A 26,594-nucleotide genomic window follows, 5' to 3' on the forward strand; every position below is an offset into this window, starting at 1 on the left:
ATACTTCTCCATTACAGTTAGAAACAAACAATGGCTTTGGAACGCGGCCTTAATAAGAACCTGGCATCGGCCTTTCATTTTGTCGTTGTTGATGCACCTGAGATCAGCCAGTCAGGACATTCATGTGCACCATTATCGTGGTATAAAAAGATGGCAGAAAGACAAAATGTCGACATTGTAATACATCGGTATTTACCTTTGTTTATTATTTTACTTATTCTAAAAGTTTATTTTTTCATTTCTTCCATGATTGAGAGAGGCAGAGAGCAAAATGGCACCTCCAACAGGTTCTCGACGCCATGATCCAACACCAACCTTCAGTCAGCCCCAGATCACGGGCAAGCGCGTGCCTGGCATACTCAGGGAGGTCTCTCGCCTTGAACCATTAACCTCCCCATCTTATAACTGCCTCACAGAGCATTGTGTTTTACTATTTGTACCACCATCTGGCCCCTATGTTTATCCTTTTTTATTTTTTTTTGAGAGGTTTTTGTTATAGGGTGCATACACTTGCCAGAAAGAGAGAGACAGAAAGCTAGAAATCACCCCCTAGGGGGGATGGCCACGCTGCAATCCCTTCTCCATTCTCCTCTTGGGATTCTGGGCATGCACACAAATGCGCCCAGCGTGAGTTTAAGCCACCAGATTTGGGACCCGAACCGCGGCTGGCTACATGGAAGTCCAGCAACATAGCCATTATGCCAACTGCTGGTCCCTGTTTATCCTTTTTAAACTGCTGCATGGTATTCTTTACCGTTTTGTGCTTAAGCATTCTCACATTGTGGATATTTTAAATGTTTTTAATTTTTTGCTATGCAGTAAGCCGCAGGAATATCCTTACATGGGCCTTTTTGGTGCACATTTATTTTTCTAAAGTAAATACTAGAAATTGAGTCGCTGGCTAAAGATGATAAAGTTTTGGTCTTCATAGGAAATGGCAAGTTGCTTTCTATGGAGAATTTGTAATTGATGATGAAAAAGTTCTGGAAATGGATAGTGGTGACAGTTGCACAACACCATGAGTGTATTTAATGCTACTAAACCGTACAGTTACAGTGTTTAGTGATCTTATATGTATTTCACCATGATTTACTAACACTGTATTAGAGTTTCCCTTTTTCCGGATCCTTGGCATCATCGAATGTTATTCCTTGTTTTAATTTTCATTAATTTGATAGATGAAAATTAATATCTCAGCTTGTTTTAATTTGTATTTCCTTATAACCATTGAAGTTTAATACCTTTCATATTTGGGAGGGATATTTTTTTTTCTTTTCTTTTTTTTTTTTTTTTTTGAGAGGTTTTTGCTCTAGGGCGCGTGTGCTTGCCAGACAGACAGAGAGACAGAAAGCGAGAAATCACCCCCCAGGGGGATGGCCATGCCGCAATCCCTTCTCCTCCATTCTCCTCTCGGGCTCTTGGGCACGCACGCACACACGCCTGGTCTGAGTTTTAAGCCACCAGGTCCAGGACTCGAACCACGGTCGACTATGTGGGAGTCCAGCGACATAGCCATTACACTAACTGCTGGTCCCTGGGAGGGATATTTTTATCATTTCTAAAATCTCCTTTTTTATTTTTGAGTCCATTGTTCCATTGAATTCTCTTCTTAAGATTGGTTTGGGGGAGAATTTTCTTCTTTCTCTCTAAGAATTTATTTACTTTTATTATTATTATTTTAAATTTGCTATAGGGTACATGCACTCACCAGAGAGAGAGAGAGAGAGAGAGAGAGCAAGCCAGCAGGTCCAGGATTTGAACTACAGTGGACCAAATGGGAATCCAGTGCCTTAACCACCATGCCCTTGTTGGTCCCTGAAGGAGTATTTCCTCCCTGTCTGTATCTTGCTTTTCAGTTTTGCTAAATAGTTTCTCATATAAGTTTGGAAGGAAGGAATCAGCTGGAACTAAATCGTACCTACTTTGAAATAGCATGTGTTGTAAATATACAAGGTAAATATACACTATAAAGTTGAAATAGTGTATATTTTTTGTTCCCTGCAATACCAGGTTATAGGTTACTTACTCTGTTATTTTTTAAAAAGTTTATTATTTCTTCCATGAACAAGAGACACAGCACCCGCATCCTGACATCTCTGTTCACCCCCAGTCTCAGCCAACCCGACGGTGGGAGAATTTAAGCCCAGTATTCTCGGGGAGTTTTCTACCTGCAAACCCAGAACCTTCCATGTGGGTCAGCCTCACAGAGTATCAAATTTTACTACTGTTGGGCTACTGTCTGGCCTTCTACTGTTCTGTTTTTATCTAAAATTTTCTTTTGAGGCTGCTTTTCTGAGAAAAACCTCTAATGGCTTCCAACTAGCAAAAGAGTATATAATATACGCACCTCATGATTTCATTAGTATCTTACTACCTTCTTTGTGAGAGATTATAACCTTAGACTCCTTGTTATTCTGTTCTGGGTCAGGTGAGAGAAATAATATTTAGGAAAGATAAACTTTAGGTCCTGCATCAGTGTATTCCTAAAAATCTTATTTCTACATTAAACCAGAATAGCTGAAGAACATTTTATATCCTCATCTTAAATTAATTTCTTCTGTCCATCCTGAGACCTGGACAACTGTATCTTCCCCAGACTCACTGTTCTTGAGCTGCTCACCTTACCTGTATGCGTCATGCATATTTGAACCTCTGTGCTTTCACACATACCGTGTTTTCTATGTATTATAGAATGCCATTAATGTCGTTTTGTTTTTGTTTTTGTTTTTTTTCTGGGAGAGGTTTTTACTTTAGGGCACATGCACTCGCCAGAAAGAGAAAAACAGACAGAAAGTGAGAACACCCCCCCACGGGGGGGGGATGCCCACACTACAATCCCTTCTCTTCCAGAAAGCTGCTCTGGATCTTGGGTATGCATGCACACGCGCCTGGCGTGAGTTTAAGCCACTGGATCTGGGACTTGAACTGCAGTCCACTACATGGGAGTCCAGCGACATAGCCATTACACCAACTGCTGGTCCCTAGAATGCCATTAACTTCTAACTCTGCTTGTTAAAATCATATTCACTCTTCACAGCTTTGCTGAAATTCTGCTCCCTCCTTGAGCCTTTCTTTATTCCACATAATACTATAACATTCATAGTACCTTTTGATGGTAATAGGAGAGGTTTTTCTAATATTATTATACTTCACAAAATTATCTTAGGCCCTTTTGTTTTTAGGTTTTTGCCATATAACATGTATGTTTGCTGGAGAGAGAAAGTGAGAGATCAAGCCCCAGGAGAGATGGCCATGGTGCAATCCTTTCTTGTCCATTCTTATCCATTCTGCTCTGGAGGTTTTGGGTGTACACATGCATGCATATGCCCAGCATTACTTTCAAACCACTGGGTCTGGGACTTGAACCACAGTCATGCATGTGGGAGTCCAATGCCTTAACCACCACGGCACCTACTAGTCAAGGCCTTGTTTTCTTGTTTTGTTTTTGTTTTTGTTTTTGTTTTTAGAGAGGTTTTCGCTATAGGGCCCGTGCACTCGCCAGACAGACAGAGACAGAGAGACAGAAAGCAAGAAATGACCCTCCAGAGGGGATAGTCACGCCGCAATCCCTTCTCCTCCATTCTCCTCTTGGGATCTTGGGCACGCACGCACACGTGCCCGGTGTGAGTTTTAAGCCACCGGGTCCGGGACGCGAACCGCAGTCGACTACGTGGGAGTCTAGCGACATAGCCATTACGCTAACTGCTGGTTCCCGGCCTTGTTTTCTTAATTATATAATGTTTCTCAGTAGATTTTGAACTGCTGAGGACAAAGTTTGCATTTTATGTATCTCCTTCACACTTTTTATAGACAGGTTGAGTTTTCCCTTAATCAGAAATACTTAGAAGCATTTCAGATTTGTTTTTTTCTTTTGCCTTTTTTTAAATAATAATTTCAGAGTATTTGTATATGCGTAATGATACATCTTTGGGATAGGATCCAAATCTAAGCACAGCATCTATTCATGTTTCATGTACACCTAATACATATATCGTGAAGGTAATTTTATACAGTTTTGCTATAGGGCATATATACTTCCTGGAGAGAAAGGGAAAAGGAGAAAGTGCAAAAGAACCCCTCAGGGGATGGCCACATCAGTCTCTTTTCCATTCTTCTCTCCGGGCTTTCAACATGTATGCTCCCACACCTGATACGTGTTTGAACCTGCTGGATCTAGGACTCAAACCACACAGGGAGCCAAGTGGGATCCAGCCACTTTACCCACCACATGACTGGCTTGCCCCATTATATGGTATGTTTTATTGCAGCATTTTGACCATGACCCTTCACATAAGGTCAGGGTTGAAATGTCTCATTTATGTTGTTATGTCAGTGCTTTTTAAAAAGTTTTTAACTTTGGGACTAGCAGGTGGCTTGGTGATTAGGGTGCCGGACTCCCACATGGTTGACCATGGTTCGAGTCCCAGACCTGGTGGCTTGCTTCCTCACTTTCCCTCTCTCTCTCTGTCTCTCTCTGGTCAAATTTTAAAAATTATAATACGAATAAATTTAAATAAAATAGTTCTTTAAAAAATGTTTTTAATTTTGGAGCACTTTGGAATTTCAAGTTAGGGATGCTCATTCTGTATTAAACATTTAATAAACATATGTGTATATACATATACACATGCACACATACATATATACATATATATTGCTGTCAAAATGTATAATTCTTTCTTTCCAGCCACTAAATGGTTTGTGTAAACATTTTTGCTGTCAATTCAAGTATCTTGTTTATCACTCATTTTTTGTCTTCTTACTAGAACTGAATAACGTGGCTGCTACAGCTCGGGTCCTAGTTATTGGAGCTACTAACCGACCAGACTCATTAGACCCTGCTTTGAGACGCGCAGGAAGGTTCGACCGAGAAATTTGCTTGGGAATCCCAGATGAAGCATCTAGGGAAAGGTATATTCTTACTGAGTGAAGTTTGTATGCTGCTAAGTCATCTGAATTCAATGCTTTAAAAGTCAGGGGTCTTCACCCAGCAGATGGCGTAATGCTTACATCATTAGACTCTCGTGTAGTTGACTCTAGTTCAAGTCCTGGACCCAGAAACTTAAAACTCATACTGGGCATGTGTATGTGCATGTCTAGAATCCTGAGAGGAGAATAGAGGAGAAGAAATTGTGATGTGGCTATTTTCCCTGGGGAAGTGATTTCTCGCTTTTGGTCTCTGTCTCTCTGGCAAGTGCACTCGCCCTATAGCAAAAATCTCTCTTAAAAAAAAAAATTGGAATGAGAAATACCACATAGCCCATTTTTTTCTATTTGTTTTCCTACCAATGAAATTAATTTGAAAGGAAAAAGCCCACATTAAATGAATGCTTAAGAAAATGATTTATGAGGATCAGCAGATGTCGTAATGGTTACATTGCTGGACTTCCACATAGTCGGCCACAGTTTGAGTCCCAGACCCCGTGGCTTAAAACTCACACTGCTTGCATGTGCATGCATGCCCAATGTCCCTAGAGGAGAATGGAGGAAAAGGGATTGTGGCATGGCCATCCGCCTTGGGAGTGATTTCTCGCTTTCTGTGTGTGTGGAGTGCATGCACCCTATAGCAAAAATCTCCCTCCCAAAAAAAACGAAAGAAAGAAAGAAAATATTTTATGGGCTGGCCCCTTAGCCTGATGGTTGAGAGTGCCAAGTCCCACATGGTCACCTTCATGGTTCAAATTTTGGGCTCAGCAGCTTTGAAAGTACACTGGGTAGATAGGTGTGCGTCATCACATCCCATGCATCACAGGCTGGAAAAATGGAGGAGAAGGGTTTATAGCATGGACTGCACCTCATCGGAGAGTGCTTTTTATCCTCTCTTTCTTTCTTGACTCTCCATCTTTCTCTGATAAGTGCACACAAATTATTTAAAAAGAAAAGGAAAACAATTTACTATGTACTCCTCAGCAAGGCAGTTGTTTCAGATTTTTTTTTTTGTAGTGATAATGAATATGTATCCATACTCATTTGCTTGATTTGGACAATGGCTTGCGTCTTTTAGTTGGCCAGGCAGCTTAAGGACAGTGTTCAGAACTGTGGAATAGAGAGAGCAATGCTATCTGGCCCATGTGTACATTCATTCTGAGCATTGTATCTTACCTATTCCACTAACCTGCCTTATACCACAGGTCTTATGACAAATAATGAAACACAGCCAGAGAGTTGACAGCTCTCTGAGTTTGTTGTGCAAACAGCCTTTACTAGTAATTGGGGTGGAATTCCCATAGGGCAAATAAATATTCACCAGTAACCAAGTATATAACTCAATACCTAGACCTATTTCAAGAAGTACTGTTTAGGAAGTGGAGTATAAATCTAGCTAAGGAATGTCTGGGTCAGCCCCTGACCTCATAGTTAAGGCAGCTGTATCCACATGGCTAACCACATGGATGAGTTCTGGACCCAGCTGCTTGAAAAACAGGCCAGACACATATGCGTGCTTGCTTAATCCCTGAAGAAGGGAGAAATCGAAGAGAAGGGATTGCAGGGTGACCATTTCCTGTTGGGGTTGCTTTCTTGCTTTCCTTCTCTGTGTGTCTCTGGTAAGCACATGTACCCTCTGACATTTTTTTTTTTTAATGTTCTGAAATAATCACTGGGTTTGGATTAAGTTAATGGCACTAAAATTGGAATATAGGATCAACAACAGCTTTTAGAAATAATGGTAGATAATGAAAGGAAATAGTCATGGAAAGTGAAAAGGAGAGACATGGGGAACAGGAGAGTTCAAGAATGTAGGAAATCAGGAACCAGCAGTTAGCGTAATGGCTATGTCACTGTACTCCCATGTAGTCGACCGTGGTTCGTGTCCTGGACCCGGTGGCTTAAAACTCACGCCGGGCGCGTGTGCGTGCATGCCCAAGATCCCGAGAGGAGAATGGAGGAGAAGGGATTACGGCGTGACCATCCCCCCTGGGGGGTGATTTCTCGCTTTCTGTCTCTATGTCTCTCTCTGTCTGTCTGGCGAGCGCACGCGCCCTACGGTGAAAATCTCCAAAAAAAAAAAAAAAAAAAGAATGTAGGAAATCCAAGTGGTCAGAAATCCTGGGAAATCCTAAGCGAAGGTCTTAGGAGGGAGCCTGTGCCTTCTTGTCCTCCCCAGAACTTGATACAGCTTCACTTTTGATTATTTGGCAATATTTCCTTAAGCTGTTCTATTCATAGGTCAGCTATATGTATCTTAATTGCATTCCCATAGGTATAAATCTTACTTATTTTTATTCATGATAGAGTACATCTAAGAATAAGAGCAAGAGAGGGAGGAACACCCTCCACAAGGTTGGTCACTCCATGATCCCTTTCTTCCAGTCTTCCAGCCTATGAGATCTGGGGCCTCACGCACATTTCCGGCACATCTCAGGCTGCTGGGCCAGGGACTGAGACTATGGTCTCCACGTGGGATTTAGTTTCTCTTGAACAGAGCATGACTACTGTGCCACAGAGCTGGCTCTCATATACGTAATCTTTTTTTTTTTTTTTTTTTTTTTTTTTTGGTTTTTTGTTTTTTGAGAGGTTTTTGCTATAGGGCGCGTGCGCTCGCCAGACAGACAGAGAGAGACATAGAGGTGAGTTTTAAGCCACCGGGTCCGGGTTGTGAACTGCAGTCGACTATGTGGGAGTCCAGCGACATAGCCATTATGCTAACTGCTGGTTCCCTCATATACGAAATCTTTAAACAGTTACTCAGCTATCCAGATTTGTTTACTAATGTGTTTATACCTTTAGTAAAAGTATATGATTTAATTTTTAAGTTATTCACATTTATTCAGCAAACATATATAAAGCACACAGTAAGAAGCATATTATGTACTTCTGTGGTTGATAATGTGGGGAGTATAAGAATTTTAAGTCTTTTCTTCAAGGCGCTCACATACAGTAAGAGAAATAAGGCCAGTCTTTGTTATTTATGGAAACATTTATTGAAGCACCTGTTATTTACCAAGGAGGCCCAGTATGGGTAGTATGGATGGTGGTTGAGTAATCAGAAGTATGATGAGATCAGAATGGCAAAGGCAAGGTCTTAGGGAGGATGTATCAGGTGTAGTTTCATGGTCTGGGAGTTCTGAAAGGCTTCTCTGAGAAAAGTAGGCTACCAGACTTAAAGAATAAATAGTGGGGCCAGCAGAGGGCATAATGGTTGCATCGCTGGACTCCCATGTAGTTGACCACGGTTCAAGTTCCAGACCCAGCAGCTTAAAACTCAGGCTGGGGACCAGCAGTTAGCATAATGGCTATGTTGCTGAACTCCCATGTAGCCGACCAAGGTTTGAGTCCCGGACTTGGTGGCTTAAACTCACACCGGGTGCGTGTGCGTGCGTGCCCAAGATCCCAAGAGGAGAATGGAGGAAAAGGGATTCTGGCATGGCCATCCCCCCAGGGGGTGATTTCTTGCTTTCTCTCTCTCTCTCTGCCTTTCTGGCGAGCGCATGCGCCCTATAGCAAAACCCTCTCAAAACAAAAACAAAAACAAACTCAGGCTGGGTGCATGTGAGTGCATGCCCAAAATCCCAAGAGGAGAATGGAGGAGAAGGGATCGTGGTGTGATCATTCCTCTGGGTTAAGGGGTGATTTCTTTCTTTCTGTCTCTCTGGTGAGCGCACATGCCCTATAGCAAAAATCTCTTTAAAAAAAAAAAAAAAGAAAAAGAATAATTAGGAGAGTAGATGAGATAATGCAGAGTGCTTATGAAGAGCAAATATCTGAGGGTCTCGTTCAGACTCAAGGAAGCTAACAGACTAGGGATATAAAAGGAGCAGCCAGAAATTAGGAAAATCAAGAATGTTATGTTGATAGAAGTCAAGGCAGAGTGGAAAGTCTTACTTGACAGAAGGACTGGAAAATTGATTGCCTTCCTTTCTTCTATACTTGCTTATCCCATTGTATAGACTTGCTATTGTTTTATCCGGCCAGTTCCCTATCATTGACGTTCGGGTTGTTTCTATTCTTTTGCTGTTACATAGATGGCAATGTGAACAGATCTGTGTCCATCTTTTTGGAGTGTTGTGAGTATAACTTTTGGGATAGATTCCTAAAGTGGAGTTGCTGGTTCAAAGGTAGATGTATATGCAGTTTAGTTAGATAGCACCAAATTCCCCTTAACAGGATTTTAACATTTAGCATTTCCACTAGTGATGGACAGGATTACTTGTTGTTCCACAACCTTACCAACAGAGTGTGCTGCCAGACCTTAAGTTTTTTCTATGTAATAGTTTTCTCCCCCTTTCTTTTTTTCTATGCTATTTTGTTTGTGGAAGAAGCTGGGTCATTGTCCTGTAAAATTTCCTACTTCCTGAATTTGGCTGATGATATACTTAATGTGTCATTTAACTTGTTCCTTTCCCTGTATTTCTTGTACTTACCTACCTCATGTGTTTAACATCCTATAAACCAGATATTAAATATAAGGGTTTGGTTAGTTGAAAGTTTTATTGTTATAGCAAAGTAATAAAACATCCTTATATGATGATGCACACTCCTATGCTTCATGTCAGTAGACTCATAAAATAATGTCTTTTGACCACTTTTGGTGATGTTAATGTTGGCAGTGGGTTTAAGTATTTTTTGAATATTTGGTTTTTCTTTCACTAACCACATTTTGTAGACTGCACTTATTAAAGGGACAGGTAAAGAGGAGTAGCCAGGGCCAGCAGGTGGCATAGTGGTTAAGGCGCTAGACTCCCATATGATTGACCATGGTTCAAGTACCAGTCCTGATGGCTTAAAAATCACTCTGGGTGGGTGTGCATGGGTGTCCAAAATCCTGAGGGGAGAGTGGAGGAGAAGTAGGAATTGCCAGCTGGCCATCCCCCACTGGGGAGTAATTTCTCACATTGTCTCTCTGTCTCTCTCTGCCTCTCTTTGGCAAGTGCATGTGCCCTATGACAAAAGCCTTCTCTCTCTCTCTCTCTCTCTATATATATATATATAAAACTCTCTCTCTCTATATATATATATATATATATATATATATGTGTGTGTGTGTGTGTGTGTGTGTGTATGTGTATGAAAAAGGTTTGGATGTCTTTTTAGTGACATTTCAATCTACATTTGGGAAACCTGAAAATTTCTTATTTGTGAACCTGAGATGCTACTCAATGGAGTTCATAAGTAAGCTGATGCTCAGTGCACATATTCATAAAGTACTCTTCATGTATCGATAGTCAGGTTTGTCTTTATTTTCCTGGGGCTTTGTAGAATATGTAATATTACAAAGATTCACGTTACTTTTAGTAATGTTAGATTCATTTCAGAGAGGATATTTTTTTAATAATTATTCTACTTCATTTATTATCATTATTATTATTATTACTTTTTATTTTGACCAGAGAGAGAAGGTGAGACAGAGAGACAGAGACAGAGAGAGAGAGAGGAAGAGGGAAAGTGAGAAAGCAAGCTGCTAGGTCTGGGACTCAAACCATGGTCCACCCTGTGGGAGTCCAGCACCTTTAACCACCATGCCACCTGCCAGTCCTGAGAATACTGTTTTTATGTTCCCTAGACTTGAAGAGTTTTTGTTTTCTGTTTCTTTGTTTTCAAAGAATTATTTTATTTAACACCCGAGAGGAAAAGAGTGAGAGAAAAAGAGAAAGTGAGAAAACAAGCCGCCACGTGCAGAACTCGAACCACAGTCGGCCATTTGGGAGTCTAGCACACTTAACCACCACACCACCTGCTGGCCCCGAGACTTGAAGAGTTTTTAAAATGGTGTTTATTGTGTTTGATAAGTATTAAGGTAATATGCTCAAGTGTGTAAACCATGTCTTTCTTATTTTTGTAGACTCAGTCCTTGAACCAATATTTAACATGTGTAGTGCTTGATTCCTATTTATTGAATCAGAGACAGTTTTTTTTAACCTGTCCTAATGTGAAATATATTCTTTATTACCTTGACAGTGGAAAGTATTTGTGTCACACACAAGTTTGGAAATTTTGAAATATGTTTGCTTATCCAAGTTAATTTACGATATGATGGTATGTCAATAATTATTAATATTTATGGGATGCTTACTGTGGATCAACAGGTGCTGTAAGTGATTTGCATTATTTATTTACAACCACCACCCTATGAGTAAGTGCTACTATAATATGTATTTAACAAAGCTCAGCAGGGCAGTGACTGGCCTAGGTTATCCAGATGGGCAGAGCTGGTATTCAGATTCTTGCAGTCTGGCTTGAGGCCTTTCATCCTAAATACCTTTAATGGTTTTATTTAGTTATTTTTTAAAGAATTATTTATTTATTTAATTCCATTTGTTATTATTATTATCATTTTTAATTGGACCAGACAGAGAAAGGGAAAGCGAGAAAGCAAGCCACCAAGTCTGGGACTTGAACCATGGTCAGCCATGTGGGAATGCAGCATCTTTAACCACCATGCCACCTGCCAACCACACTTTTAAGTTTTTATTGAATTCATCTTACCAGAAACCTTTCAAGATATTCTTATAATAATAATGATGAGTTAGAGGTCCATATTTCATTGACAAATACCATATGCTAGTCGAGTGGAACAAAAGTTTTCATATAAGCCATGAAGAGGATGAATACTAAGTAAAGATAAAGTTGGGAAAATAACTGTCCTGGTGTAAAACCAGGATAACTTAGTGATGAATAGAGTTAAATGATTTGAGAGCGGAGGCCTTTATTTCTAGTAAATGTCCATTTAATCTACTCTGAAATTACTCCTATAAGTTATTTATCTTATTTTCTCTATAATATTGTAAAATTCTTAAAGGTAGAGTTTTTCCTAAAAAAAAAAAAAAAAAAAAAAACCGGGCGGGGCCCAAGAGTTCGCTCACACGTGGACTCCCACGTAGTCGACTGCGATTCGAGTCCCGGACCCGGTGGCTTAAACTCACGCTGGGTGCGTGTGCATGCGTGCCCAAGATCCTGAGAGGAGAATGGAGGAGAAGGGATTACGGCGTGGCCATCCCCCCTGGGGGGGTGATTTCTCGCTTTCTATCTCTATGTCTCTCTCTGTCTGTCTGGCGAGCGCACGTGCCCTATAGCAAAAACCTTTCGGAAAAAACAAACAAACAAACAAACCTGTCTTTAGGTCCAGCCACAGTGGCGTGGGTGGTGGAATATTGCAGCATGATGGGAAGGCCTGTGTGTTTGAGTCCCACTTGACCTGGGCATACCTGTAAGCGTGCCTGTGATCCTGGGTGGTAGAAGGCCAATGGTGGACCATGGCATGCTGAGGCCCTGTTGACAATACATGTTTCTCTCTCCCTCAGGAAATAAATAAACTTACAAAAATAGACCTTTGCATTTCTCATAGCACTTCGCATGGTTCCTAATAAATGGGGTATTTACCATAATCCTTTCTGGATAAGGTGGGATGTAAAGTGATAATTTAGCATTTGTTTTGAGTGAATGAACTGTTTGATCTTGCCTACTACCCCTTTATTATAGTATTGACAGAGATAAAGGATTTCAAATGAATATATTCAGTGGCTTGTTTTTACTACTAAGTTAGGACTCTGAAATTTTTTTTCCTTTTCTTTTCTACAGAATACTTCAGACTTTGTGCAGAAAACTGAGACTCCCTGCAACTTTTAATTTTGGTCACTTAGCACACCTAACACCAGGCTTTGTTGGTGCTGATCTGATGGCTCTCTGCCGAGAGGCAGCCATGTGTGCAGTCAATAGGGTCTTAATGAAGCTACAGGAACAGCAGGAGAAAGATCCTGGGGTGCAAGATTTGCTCTCCCAAGGAGGCCCAGAGGAGAGGCTGGGGACCAAGCCCACTTCTGCGACACAGGTGCTTTCTGTGCTCTGTAAAGGCAGCTACACTGTTTTACATATTCTTCATGTTATCTTACATTTAAGCAAGTGTCAGTATAGTTGAGATTTATGACTTCTTATTTTGTTGCCTTTTTTGTTTTTTTTTTAAGAGATTTTTGCTATAAGGTACATGTGCTAGCTGGAGAGACAGAAAGTGAGAAATCACCCTCAGAGGGGATGGCCATGCCACAATCCCCTCTCCTTCGTCCTCCTCTCAGGACTTTTAAGCATGCATGTACACATGCCCAGCGTGTGTTTAAGCCGCTGGTCTGAGAATCGAACTGCAGTCAACTACATGAGAGTCCAGTGACATAACCATTATGCCATCTACTAGTCCTGCCGCTTTAGATAGAGTAATTTTAGAATAATTTTATAGAATATTTAGAATTATTTAGAAAATTTTATATAAAATAACTACTAGTCAGACCCCAAATATCTGTACTTTTACATGCGTACGGTTTTTTGTTTTATTTAGTTTTTCAGTTTATTCTCATTAGATTCAGTTTTCAATAATGATTATAAGGTCCTAGAGGGGATTGGCAGACTGGGCCCTGCCCACCTCCTGCTTTTGTGATTAAGGCTGCATTGGAGCATAGTTGTGCTCGCTGTTGACACAGTGTCTGTTTTTTTCTTGGCATTCCCACAGGAGTTCTTGTGGAGGAGACCATGTGGCTTTCAAAGCCTATGATATTGCCACCTAGTCCACTACAGAAAAAGTTTGCCAGTTAACTCAGAAGTTAGGTTAGGTGGACAGGATAGTCTGCCAACACAGCCATATCTTTGTCCTTAGCAGCAAACATGCTTTAAAAATTACTTGGAAAACTAAAGTACACTTTGTTGTTGTTGTTGTTTTAGGTTTTTGTTTGTTTATTTGTTTTTGCTTTAGGTTATGTGTGCTCTCCAGAGACAGAGAGAAAGAGAAATTGAGAAATCAGCCCCTGACCTGGGTGGATGGCTACGTTGCAATCCCTTCTTCTCTCAGGATTTTGGGCACAACTGTGCCTGGTGTGATTCTCAAGCCGCCAAGTCTAGGACTTGAACTGCTTAGTCAGCAATGTGTAATCCAGTTGTCCTAACCTCCCTCCGCACCACCTGCTGACCCAGTACAAGTTTATTCTGATGCAAAAGATTTGGAAATCCATGCATAGTTTTTTCATAATACACATTTTCTGTGAACTCTTTGAAGACTCCTTTGTAACTGATATAGTTGGTGTACCTCTTACTTTGCCAAAGTATATAATCCACATAGAATAAAATGATCATAAGTCTCATATCAAAGAGTGAGAAAATTATTAAATACATAGAAGTTCCCTCTAATTTATTGCAGTAGTAATTTTTACAAGTACAAATGTAACTTTTCAACATACTATGCCTTTTTTCTTTTTTTCATTTTTTCCCCTGATTGTTCCCTTTAAGGATGAATTGCAAAGGCTGCTGCAGTTGCTAAGAGACCAAGATCCTCTCTCAGAGGAGCAGATGCAAGGATTGTGCATTGAATTGAATGATTTCATTGTTGCCCTGTCCTCAGTTCAGCCCTCTGCTAAAAGGGAAGGCTTTGTCACTGTCCCTAATGTGACCTGGGCAGACATTGGTGCCCTGGAGGATATTAGAGAGGAGCTCACCATGGCAATATTGGTAGGTATATCTCCTAAATGTCATAGACGTATATGATGGCTTAAGGTCCAGAGATAGATGTCTAAACTGTCTTGACTATATATTTTCTTTTAAGCATTAGACCCCGCAAAGTGGTGTTTTATTCTTTCAAGCTGTGTTTTAACTGATTCTTTTGGTTGTGCTTGATCTCTGTAGCTGTGAGTTTTTTTTAAAAAGTTCAAGTTTAAACCAAGACCAGATTGTTTGAGAATTCCTTTCTGAACTTTATCATACTCTTAAGGATCAAAGCAGTTTTAATGCTCACGAAATATGATCTATGTAGAGGTGCATACTACTGAAAGAAAATATACTGAAATTACAGGGAAATGTGTCTCTTTTTTAAAATAAGCTTCCTTTTTCTTAGAGGTTTTTTCATTAGGGCACTTTGCACTCACTAGTGAGAGAGACGGACAGTGAGAGGGAAACTGAAAAATCAACTCCCAAAAGGATAGCCATGCCACAATCTCTTCTCCTCCTGGGATCTTGGACACGTGTGCACACACGCCACTGGGCTCTGGACTCAAACCGTGGTCAGCCATGTGGAGTCCAGTGACATAACCACTACGCCATCTGCTAGCCCCAAACGAGGTTTCTTTTCATAAAAGTTTATTTATTTCTTCCATAAGCAATAGAGATAGGAACCCCCAGAACAATCCTCACATGTGATCCACCCCCAGTTTCAGCTGGTCCAGATCATGCGCATGTGTGCACATGCCTAAGGTAATCAAGGAGCTCCTAGGGCACAAAACCAGGGACTTTCACATGTGGGTCCAGTTTTGCTATCAGAGTGCCACCACATGGCCCCATCTCTTGTTTTTGTCTAAGTGAAGGATACTGTTGCTTCTGATTCTTTTCTTTTCTCTTCTTTTCTTTTTTTAAATTCCACTTTCCCAAACTTTATTAAAGAAAAAGCTATGGTGGTAGATCTCTAAAAGATAGTCAATTTTGGGGGATTCCTTTCTCAAAAATGTGACATTTGATTTCCAAACACGTGCTGGAAGTGTACTTGGTTCCTAATTGTACAAAGTAGGGGAGAAACTGAAATCCCAATGTATTCATCTTAAAACTTTCCTCAGTGTGTCTTCTGCCTTTGGATCAGCAATAGTTGCCTGAATAGCTACTTTGGCTTCATTAATTTTCATCTATAACTCTCTCAGCTCTTCTATATGCAATAATCGCAGAATTTGAGCAGCTTCATTAAGAACTGCATCTCCTGTATCAAACTGCATCTCCTGTATCAAAACCAAGAATATTGCTTTTTTCTAAAGCAACAGGCAAGCCCTCTTTTGTTTGACTTGCTTTAGCAACTGCATACTGTGTCAGGGGCTCCTAAATTAAAATTCTAACTCATTTAATCATTGCCAGATAATCATCAAGACACTGAATCTAAAAGTTAGCCAAAGCCATTACATCAGCAAGCCATTGTCAGCTTGAAGTCAGGATTATTTACATCCAAATTGATCAATAGCTCAGCATTTTTAGTTGCATTGTCTGAAGTTTTTGCATTATCAGGTACTAAGTCCTTGTACTTTTCAACATTATCTCCATGTGCAAATCTTTCTTGTAGATCCTGAATCTTGAAAAGTACAGTTAATGTGTTTGAGATACTTTTCAAAAAACTTGGGCCAGTCACTGTTGTGGATGTTTCTTAAATTCCCCATCTTCAGTCTTATAATGTCTAATTTTTCTGGTCTTCAAGACAAACAGTTTCCAAATTCATCTTTGCAGTTGAAGTCAGCATGGTTGTGGTAGTTGAGAGCCATAAGCTTGCATTGAAACATGGTCCCAGCTTTTTACTCCTCTTATTTCTTTTTTAGTTTTTACTGTAAGGGCACATGCGCTCACGAGAGAGAGTGAGAGAGAGATTGAGATCAGCCTCCAGGGAACATGACCATACTGTGATCCCTGCTCCTCTGTTCTCTTGGGATTTTGGACATATATGCACATGCACATGGCATGATTTTCAAACTACTGGGTCCGGGACTCAAACCATCTGCACCACCTGTTGGCCCCTTATTTCTTTTTTTAAATTCATGATAATGTACATGCATGACACAGAGAGATAAAAACACTGTCCAGAAGGCTTAGTCATGCCATAGTTTCTTTTCTTCAGACATGTATCCTGTCAGGATCCTGGGCATACGCACAATTGCCTGGTGTATTTTCAGTCAAGTGACCTGGGAATATCCTCACCATGGTCCATATGTGGCTTCTAGCTCTAGAGTCTGGTATGGTACTGACTGCCACCGAGGCTGGTACCTGATTTTTTTTTTTGAGAGGTTTTTGCGATAGGGCACATGCACTCACTAGAAAGACAAAGAGAGACAGAGAGACAGAAAGCAAGAAATCACCCCCCAGGGGGGGATGGCCACACCGCAATCCCTTTTCCTCCATTCTTCTCTCAGGATCTTGGGCACACACGCACACACACCCGGCATGAGTTTAAGCCACCGGGTCCAGGGCTCGACCCGCGGTCGACTACGTGGGAGTCCAGCGACATAGCCATTATACTAACTGCTGGTCTTGGTACCTGATGTTAAAAAAAAAAAAAAATACAACCCAACCAATTTAAGAGTAGAGTTTCAATGGAGCAAATCTTAACACGATTTAAATCAGGCCGTTGTCCCCAGACTTCTGGACAATCCCAGCCAGCCTTGCGGTCATTCAGCCTTTTAAGTCAGCAGAACAGGAAAGTGAGGTGTGTAGTAAAGGGAAAGTGTTGTACACTACATGCAGGTGAGGGAGTGAGGTAGAGAAATCATTGGTTACATTCTGGGGCCGGCAGGAGGCATGCTGGTTAAGGGCGCTTGACTCCCACTTGTCCAACCATGGTTTGAATCCCGGACTTGGTGACTTGCTTTCTCACTTTGCCTCTCCCTCTCTCTCACTCTGTCACTCTCTGATCAAAATTTGAATGAATGAATAAATAAGTGAAGTTAAATAAAATAGTTTTAAAAAATCATTGGCTACATTCTGAAGTTTGTCTGAATTAACAGTTTAAAAGGTGGGATGTCTGTGACTGACTGAAGCCTAGCTATCCATAGGAATCAAAGTGTGGGAGTATGGCAGCTGCTTTAGGCCAAAATAGTTTAATTCAACATTGCTTCTGATTCTTAGAGGAGGCTGTTGCCTCAACTTTTTACAACCTAGAAATTTGGATTTTTTTTTTTAAATCTTGATTTAGAAATGTTGAAATATTATATCTTTATGTTTAAAGTGTTCTTAGAACTTAACATTTTTAAGTATGAATTCTTCAAGAGCGGGGACTTTTCTTTTTATAACCATATACCAAATGCATGGAATAGAAGTATGCTAGGCACTGTTTGTATCTTAAGGTTTTACAATTAGTGTTGAAAATCTGTAGACCTAGCCACAGTGCTGCAGGTAGCAGGGTGCCACTGCATAATACTGGGAAGGCACAGGGTTTGGATCCCGGGTCAACCTGAATATAGGCCTCTAATCCTAGCTGGCTGGAAGGCTGCAGGGAGGACTGTGGCATGACAAGACCTTGTTGAGCGTCTCTCTGTGTATGTGTGTGTGTGTGTGTGTGTGTGTGCATGTGTGTGTTACTGTGTCTTTTATGGAAGGAATAAATGAACTTAAAAAAAAAAAGAAGGAAGAAAGAAAATCTGTTTCTGGAGATACGTTGAAACATGCAATATAAAACAGATACCTAGAGTGGATCACTGTTGATACTGCTCTTTCCAGGCCCCAGTTCGTAGTCCAGACCAGTTCAGAGCTCTTGGATTGCTGACTCCAGCTGGAGTCCTCCTTGCTGGTCCTCCTGGCTGTGGGAAAACTCTCTTGGCGAAGGTAAGATGGGCATAAGTATACATGCATGTATTTTATTTCTTACTATTAGGAAGTGATAACACGAATTTAAATGTTACAGCAAGATAAAACCTTTGCAAAATTTCTGTTAGAAGTTCATTTTAGAAAACCTAAGAACTAGGGGACCAGCAGGTGTTGTGGTGGTTAAGGCGCTGGACACTTCCACATGGCCAACCACGGTTCGAATCCTGGACCTGGTGGCTTGCTTTCCCACTTTCTTTCTCTCTCTCTCTGTCTCTCTCTGGTTAAATTAAAATAAAGGAATGAATAAATAAAATTAAATAAATAATTCTTTAAAAAAAAGAAAAGAAAAACTAACAACTTTCTTCAGGAAAGGTTCCCACTTTTTTTTTTTTTCTTTTTAAATAATTTCTGCATTCCATGTGTGAGTAAGAAGAAATACAGCACAACCAATAGGGTCTTTTTTTTTTTTGGAGAGGTTTTCGCTATAGGACGTGTGCGCTCGCCAGACAAACAGAGAGAGACATAGAGACAGAAAGCGAGAAATCACCCCCCAGAGGGGATGGTCACACCGCAATCTCTTCTCCTCCATTCTCCTCTCGGGATCTTGGGCACGCATGCACACGCGCCCGACATGAGTTCTAAGCCACCGGGTCTGGGACGCGAACTGCGGTCAACTACATGGGAGTCCAGCGACATAGCCATTACGCTAACTGCTGGTTCCCCCAATAGGGTCTTGATGCCATAATCCAATGTCTGGCCTCAGCCAGCATGGATCATGGATATGCTTGCCAGGCATACTCATACTCAGTGAGATCTCCTAATATAAATTGGCGACCTTCTTACGCAGGTCTGCCTTACAGATTGTCCTGTTTTACTACTGCGCCACCATTTGGCCCCATGCTTTTTTTTTTTCAATGACTAATGCATCATTAAAAATGCTTAAATCAACCATAACCCCATCATTTTTTTTTTTTTTTAGAGAGGTTTTTGCTATAGAACGTGTGTACTCACGGAGAGACAGAGAGATAGAAAGCAAGAAATAACCCCCCCAGAAGGGACGGCCACACCACAATTCCTTCTCCTTTTTTCTCCTCTCAGAACTTCAGGCATGCACGCACACACACCTGGCATGAGTTTCAAGCCACTAGATCCAGGATTCGAAACACGGTCAACTACGTGGGAGTCCAGCAACTACATTGATAATATGAGTCAATAAGCCATCCACTGGTCCCAACTCCATCAATTTTAACACAGCAGTTATTGTACTTTATGTGTATTATTCTAGTTTTTTAAAAATAATTATTTAATTTTATTTTTTATTATTCTTTTAATTTGATCACAGAGAGGGAGAGAGAAAATGAGAAAGGAGTCTTCCAGATCCAGGGCTTGAACCACAGATGGCCATGTGGGAGTCCAGCACCTCAACTACCATGCCACCTGCCAGCCTCATTATTCTAGTTTTTAAATGGGTATTTCTATATAGTTGTGGTTTATAGCCAATGTCGTTTCTTGCTTTGGTGTAGTTATTATTTATAACTTAAATATTTTCCTCTAGAGACCAGCAGATGGCATAATGATTACATTGCTGAACTCATACATAATTGACCACGGTTCAAACCTCAGACCTGGCAGCTTAAAACTCACACCAGTCATGAGAGCATGTGTGCCCAAGCTCCCAAGAGGAGAATAGATTGTGGTGTGGCCATCCCCAATGGGGAGTGATTTTTTACCTTCTTTCTCTTTCTCTCTGTCTCTTTGGAGAGCGCACATACCTATAGAAAAAAGTCTCTCTAAAAAAAATTTTTTTTTAAATTTTCCTCTATATTCCTCATCACTACTTGCTGTTTGTATTTTTTACTGTTTTTTTTTTCACAGTAGAAAATATAAATAAGCAAAAATGTAAAGCTTTCCTTCTCTCTCTCTCTCTCTCTCTCTCTCTCTCTCTCTTACTTTCTTTTTGCTAGAAGGCACGTGCTCTCACTAGGCAGAGAAGGGAGAATAACCAGGCCTAGGATTTTAACCATGTGGCCAGCCATGTGGAATCCAACTCTCTTAACCACCAGCCCATGGAGTCAGCCTGAAAACCTTGATTTATAATCCTACTACTATTCACTACCAATCATGGTTTCATTTTGTTGTTAGTTCTTCCAGATATTTATCTGTGCATACATACCAAGATAATATAAAAGATAATATAAACCTTTGTGCACATGTTTAGAAATGTTTTAGGTTTTTTATTTTTATTTTTTTTATTTATTTATTTTTTTTTTATTTATTTTTTTTTTTGGAGAGATTTTCACTGTAGGGCGCGTGCGCTCGCCAGACAGACAGAGAGAGACATAGAGACAGAAAGCAAGAAATCACCCCCCAGGGGGGATGGTCACGCCGCAATCCCTTCTCCTCCATTCTCCTCTCGGGATCTTGGGCACGCACGCACACGCGCCCGGCGTGAGTTTTAAGCCACCGGGTCCAGGACGTGAACTGCGGTCGACTACGTGGGAGTCCAGCGACATAGCCATTACGCTAACTGCTGGTTCCCTAGGTTTTTTATTTTTTTAAGAATTGTTTTATTTAACTTTGTTTGTTTGTTTATTTATTTATTTTAACCAGAGAGAGACAGAGTGAGAGAGATAAGCCACCAGGTCTAGGACTCAAACCACAGTTGGCCATGTGGGAGTCCAACGCCCTTAACCACAGTGCCATCTGTCAGCTCTCAAATTTTTAGGTTTTTAAACGTGCTTTTCTTACTCAGAAATATTTCTTGAACATCTTCCCATGTGTATATAAATACACATCAGTTTTGGGGGTTTTTTTGGAGAGATTTTTGCTATAGGGTGTGTGTGCTCACCAGAGAGAGAGAGAAAGTGAGAAATCACTCCACAGGATGGTTGGCCACTCCACAGTTCCTTCTCCTCCATTCCCTCAGAATTTGGGGCATGTACACACACATACCCAGCATGAGTTTATTTATTTATTTTTTAAAGAATTATTAAATTTTATATATTCATTCATTTAATTTGACCAGAGAGACACACACATACACACACACACACAGAGAGAGAGAAAGCAAGGTCCAGGACTCGAACCATGGTCAGCCATTTGGGAATGTCCAGCGCCTTAACCACCTTGCTACCTGCTGGTCCCACCCAGCATGAGTTTAAAGCCACTGGATCCAGTAGTCAAATTGAAGTCGGCCATGTGGAAGTCCAAGAGACAGACAGAAAGTGAAAAATTACTCCCCTGGGGGGATGGCCGTGTTGCAATCCCTTCTTCTTCACTTTCCTCAGGATTTTGGGATGCACAACATGCCAGTGTGAGGTTTTTGTTGTTGTTGTTTTTTGTTTGTTTTGTTTTTGAGAGTTTTTTGCTATAGGGTACAGGCGCTCACTAGAAAAACAGAGAGACAAAACGAGAAATCACCCTCCAGAGGGGATGGCCACGCTGCAATCCCTTCTCCATTCTCCTCTCAGAATCCTGGGCACGCATGCACACATGCCTGGTGTGAGTTTAAGCCACCAGGTCCGGGACTGGAACCACAGTCGACTATGTGAGAGTCCAGCAACATAGCACTACACCAACTGCTGGTCCAAATGCTGGTGTGAGTTTTAAGCCATTGGGTCCAGGACTCGAACTACGGTTCACTACATGGGAGTCTAGCGACGTAACCATTATGCCATCTGCTAGCCTCCACATTAATATTTTGTAATGCCCACATAAAGTTCTAACATAAAGCTTGTTTATAATTTATGGGAATGATCCCATATTAAAACAGCACTGTATTAAAGAATCATTTATTTTTTTGCTAGAGGGCACATACACTTGCCAGAGAGAGAGAGAGACAGAAAGAGAAAGAAAAAGGAAACATCCCCCCATGGGGGATGGTTATACCACAATCCCTTCTATCCGTCTCTCCTTTTGGAAGTTTGGACATACACACACATGTAGCCAGTGTGTGTTTTTCAAATTGCCAGGCCCAGGACTTGAACCATACAATCAGCTATGTGGAATCCGTCTGTCTTAACCACCACATTACTGTCTGACTCTATTTAATAATCCTGTACTTAGGTATTTTGGGCCAGCCCTGTTGGCCTGGTGGTAAGGGAGTTGGATCCTGACCCTGACGGCATGAAAAATACTCTAGGCACATGTGTGTGGATGCCCCAATGAATCCTAGTAAGACGGAGAAATGGAAGAGAAGGGATTATAATGTGATCATGCCTCAGGTAGAGGTGCTTTCTTCCTCCCCTCTTTCTCTGTCTCTCTGTCCCTGGTGAGCACAACCTATAGCAAATAAGAGAAAAAAATTTTATACCCTTACTGCTAGTTTTACTAGAATGTATTCCTAAGTAATTTTTCAGTGAAAAGAATCTACGTCTTGGGGCCGGGAGGTTGCATGATGGTTAAGGGTGCTGGCCTTCAGATGATTGCAATTCAAGTCTTGGATCTGGCAGCTTGTTTTCTTGCTTTACCTCTCTCTCTCTCTCTCTATTTCTCTCTCTCTCTCACGCTCACTTACTCTGTTCCTCTCTGGTCAAAATTAGAAATAAATGAACAAATAAATAAAATTAAATAAAATAATTCTTAAAAAAAAAAAAAAAGGAAATCCTCTTTAAAGCAGTTAGCGTAATGGCTATGTCGCTGGACTCCCACGTAGTCGACCATGCTTTGAGTCCCGGACCCAGTGACTTAAACTCACGCCGGGCGCGTGTGCGTGCATGCCCAAGATCCCGAGAGGAGAGTGGAGGAGAAGGGATTGCGGCGTGGCCATCCCCCCTGGGGGGTGATTTCTCGCTTTCTATCTCTCTGTCTCTCTCTGTCTGGCGAGCACATGCGCCCTATAGCAAAAACCTCTCCAAAAAAAAAAAAAAAAGCTTTTGATTTATATTATTAATCTACCTTCTTAAATGTACTAGGTTTGTTTTTTTTGTTTTGTTTTTGTTTTGTTTTGTTTTGTTTTTGAGAGGGTTTTTTGGCTATAGGGCGCATGCGCTCGCCAGACAATGTGTTTTTCAAATGTCTCAGTCTTTTAGTGATTTTTATAAGCAGATAAAAGTTTTTTTATTTGAATATATGACCTGTGTAATTGCCAGTTCCTCTGTGTACAGACAGAAGAGGGGGAGCTTTATTTCTTGGTGTCTTTCTCATTAGAGATTTTGATAATCTCCTTCTTGGCCTAGAGGTGCTTCTATTGATCCTTGTGTGCTTCTTTGAACTTAGGCCATGGGCCTTACCTCATCAGCCAGGAGCTTCTGGCGCGCCTTGTCTGCCAGAAGTTTGTGACTGTGTTCCCTGAGAATCCGCTTGGTTTTGAATATGTTCCCCCTTCATCCTTTAGATTCAGGCTATGATACATGTGCTGGTAATCTCAGGTTCACAGTATCTTCGCGACTGGCTCAGAATCCTCATTCTCTTCCCCCAGGTTACTTTCTCCGATATTCTAGATGGTTGTACACATGCTCGCCTATGCCCTTAAGTCTGCACTTCTGGTGGACCAATGTGTTTTTCCAGCATTGAGTCTCAAATGGACCAAGTGGACAACCACAGGCTTATGGGTGACCAGCCCATCTTTGATTGACTTCGGGTCTGCTGGTGGCAGTTAGTATCAATAGTTTCATTGGTCTTCTTGAAATCTAGACTTTTTTCTTGCTATAGTACAAAAAACTGGAGGCAAGCCTCTTGTAAAACCTGAGCATACTCAGGGCTATGGCCACAATGGCAAAAAGATGGCCTTTTTTTTTTCTTTGTAATCATACTTATTAAAAACATTTTTCCAACCTATAAATTATATCTTTTTTAAGAGATATTCAACTTTATTTATTTAAGTTTGACCAGAGGGGGACAGGGTGGGTGGGGAGGGGAAAGAAAGTGAGAGAGCAAGCCACGAGGTCCAAGACTCAAACCACTCTTGGCCATGTGGGAGTCCAGTGCCCTTAACCACTTCGCCACTTGCTGGCCCCATGAGCAATCTTTTTTTTTTTTTTTTTTTTTTTGGGGGTTTTTTTTTGGGGGACGTGCGCTCGAGACATAGAGACAGAAAGCGAGAAATCACCCCCCAGGGGAGATGGTCACGCCGCAATCCCTTCTCCTCCATTCTCCTCTATGGATCTTGGGCACATACGCACACGCACCCGGCGTGAGTTTTAAGCCACCGAGTCCGGGATGCAAACCGCGGTCGACTATGTGGGAGTCCAGCGACAGCCATTATGCTAACTGCTGGTTCCCATGAGCAATCATTTTTAATGTCTGTGTGCTATTCCAACTATAACTGACTTAACCTTTGTCAGCTTTTAGAGCTATTTTGAATTGTACATAAATAAGAAATTAAGATTAATGGCATTTTTTTTCTTATTTCAATTAACTTATATATCCATCTATTTTTAAGATCTTTGCCACAGGGCTTGTGTGCTCACCAGAGACTGACAGTGAGAGAGAAAGTGAGAAATCACCCCCCTGTGGGGATGGCCACTCCACAATCCCATCTTCATTTTCCTCCTGGGATTTTGGGCATGCACACAGTAACGTTCAAGCCTGGTACAAGTTTCAGGCCTCCAGCATTAGTATTTGAACTATGGATCCCATGTGGGATCCAGTTCCTTAACTGCTACCTGCTGGCCCCTCTTATTTAATTTTTATTTGCCAGAGGTCATGTACACTCATGGGGGGGTGGTGAAGGGTATCAAGCAAGAAGGTTGATCTATGTGTTTTCACAGAAAAATAACCAGAAGAAAGGTCCTAAATACCTGTGTATGAATTCACAGGTGGATACACTCATACATGCCTTGTAATGTCTTTTTAATTAGTTACATCCGCCTTTGATTAGTCCTGTTCATAGCAGAAATAGGTAGGTTGGATAATTTGTGATCCATTGACTATTAAAACATTATAGGGCTTGGTGGCGCCCACCCTATGGCAAAAACCTATGGAGGCTGGAGAATTGAAGTATCAAGTCCATCTCTTCATCTCTCTCTCTCTCTCTCAACACACATAATTTAAACAACCAACCAAACAAACAAAAATTATAGATACAGTTTTTTCTTTTTTTTCCGCCCCTCATCAAATTGCTAACAATGTAGTACCACTCTGGTTTAGTGAGATTTCTGGTAGCTGACCTTTTGGAGCAGGGAATGTTACTGAGGACTTCTTGGAGGGACTTCCCAGCTTCACTGGGTCCATGTACTTAGACAATATGTTGTATTTTGTGCACATGAATTGTTTCTGGAGAATACTGCTCACAACTTTCATCCGATTCGCCAAGGCATCCATGACTACATGTCTGAGAGTTTAGCAAGAATAAAAGTGCCCTTGAACGGTGGAGGCAAAATGTTACTGATAGTACAGTCATGGAACTACGTACAGGTCAGTACCTGGCAACCTGGAATTAGATAAAACACCAAGTTCTTGGTTGATCTTAGTGGTTTAGTTTGTTCATGATAACTATAAAATGATATAATTTTTGAAATCACCAATATATACCGCGTTTGTAAGTAACACAAAGTAAGAGCATGTGGTTACTGGTACCAACACACTAAAAATTGATGAAGGGTTAGAAAGAAATTGAAAACACCAGAAATCATTTAGTCATCTGGAACTGTACAGTAAATAGCAAAGAGCTCCTGACACTGAGTGCAAGACTCACAATGATATCCACCAATCATAGAGAAAAATTTTTAATTTTGAACACTGTATTTCATTTACAAGACAAGGAAAGGTTTCCTCCCACTTCAGGAACTATTTGGCATTGCTTGTGTTAAATGGCATGTGGGTGGTGAAAACACTTTAGATGAGTCATATTTTATTAGCTGTGTGTCCTGACTGCTTTTCTTACAGGGTTGAGCCAGAGGTAGGCAAGTCATAAAAATAGCAGCAGGAACAAGGAGGATCAAGAGGTAGATAGTCTACACACTGGGCAGCTTTACATGACAGATCACACATGCATATCGTTTGTTACCCAGACATTTATTAAACTAAATAGTCTTTACTAGAAATGATGTGAGGTAGCAGGGATGAACTAGTGGACAAGGTACTTTGTCTAATAGAATTTAGAATCTGTTTGGAAAAGACCAACGGGAAATAAGTAAAACAGTACAACTGAAGATTCAGCTAGATTGCCATGGGAAAAAAGTCTTGTGATAGTGTGAGTGGGAGGTGGCTGCTTTAGATACAGTATTCAAGGACTGGCGACTTTTGAACAGAGCCCTATATGACTAGCTTTAGCCAGAAGAGACTGGAAAAGAAAGAGAAGAGTTTTGCAGAGGAATGGAGTAGTAGTTTAGTTACCATGAGGTGGTAACAGGCTTGGTGAGAACCAGAGAAAGAAGTGCTTGGCCAAGGAGAAGCTGTCTTGTCCCACATTGTAG

At 41.0% G+C, this 26,594-nt stretch overlaps 1 protein-coding gene and 1 pseudogene across 4 annotated transcripts in view; one reads left to right on the forward strand and one right to left on the reverse strand.

The window, feature by feature from the left end:
• NVL (nuclear VCP like) overlaps positions 1 to 26,594 on the forward strand; it is a 133,538-nt gene that overhangs the window by 41,459 nt on the left and 65,485 nt on the right. For all 4 annotated transcript variants that reach the window (XR_003550843.1, XM_027775238.1, XM_014591116.2 and 1 more), the window contains 4 exons: positions 4,767 to 4,911; positions 12,517 to 12,766; positions 14,206 to 14,424; positions 18,151 to 18,255. Coding sequence is in view for 3 of the 4 variants with exons in the window: in XM_027775238.1 (XP_027631039.1) it covers positions 4,767 to 4,911; positions 12,517 to 12,766; positions 14,206 to 14,424; positions 18,151 to 18,255 (719 nt within the window). In the remaining variant the exon portion in view is untranslated. The remainder of the gene's footprint in view (positions 1 to 4,766; positions 4,912 to 12,516; positions 12,767 to 14,205; positions 14,425 to 18,150; positions 18,256 to 26,594) is intronic.
• Positions 15,488 to 16,223, reverse strand: LOC102476110 (RNA transcription, translation and transport factor protein pseudogene; annotated as a pseudogene).

Source organism: Tupaia chinensis, unplaced genomic scaffold, assembly GCF_000334495.1.
Source record: "Tupaia chinensis unplaced genomic scaffold, TupChi_1.0 Scaffold000532_1, whole genome shotgun sequence".
Taxonomy (NCBI): Eukaryota; Metazoa; Chordata; class Mammalia; order Scandentia; family Tupaiidae; genus Tupaia; species Tupaia belangeri.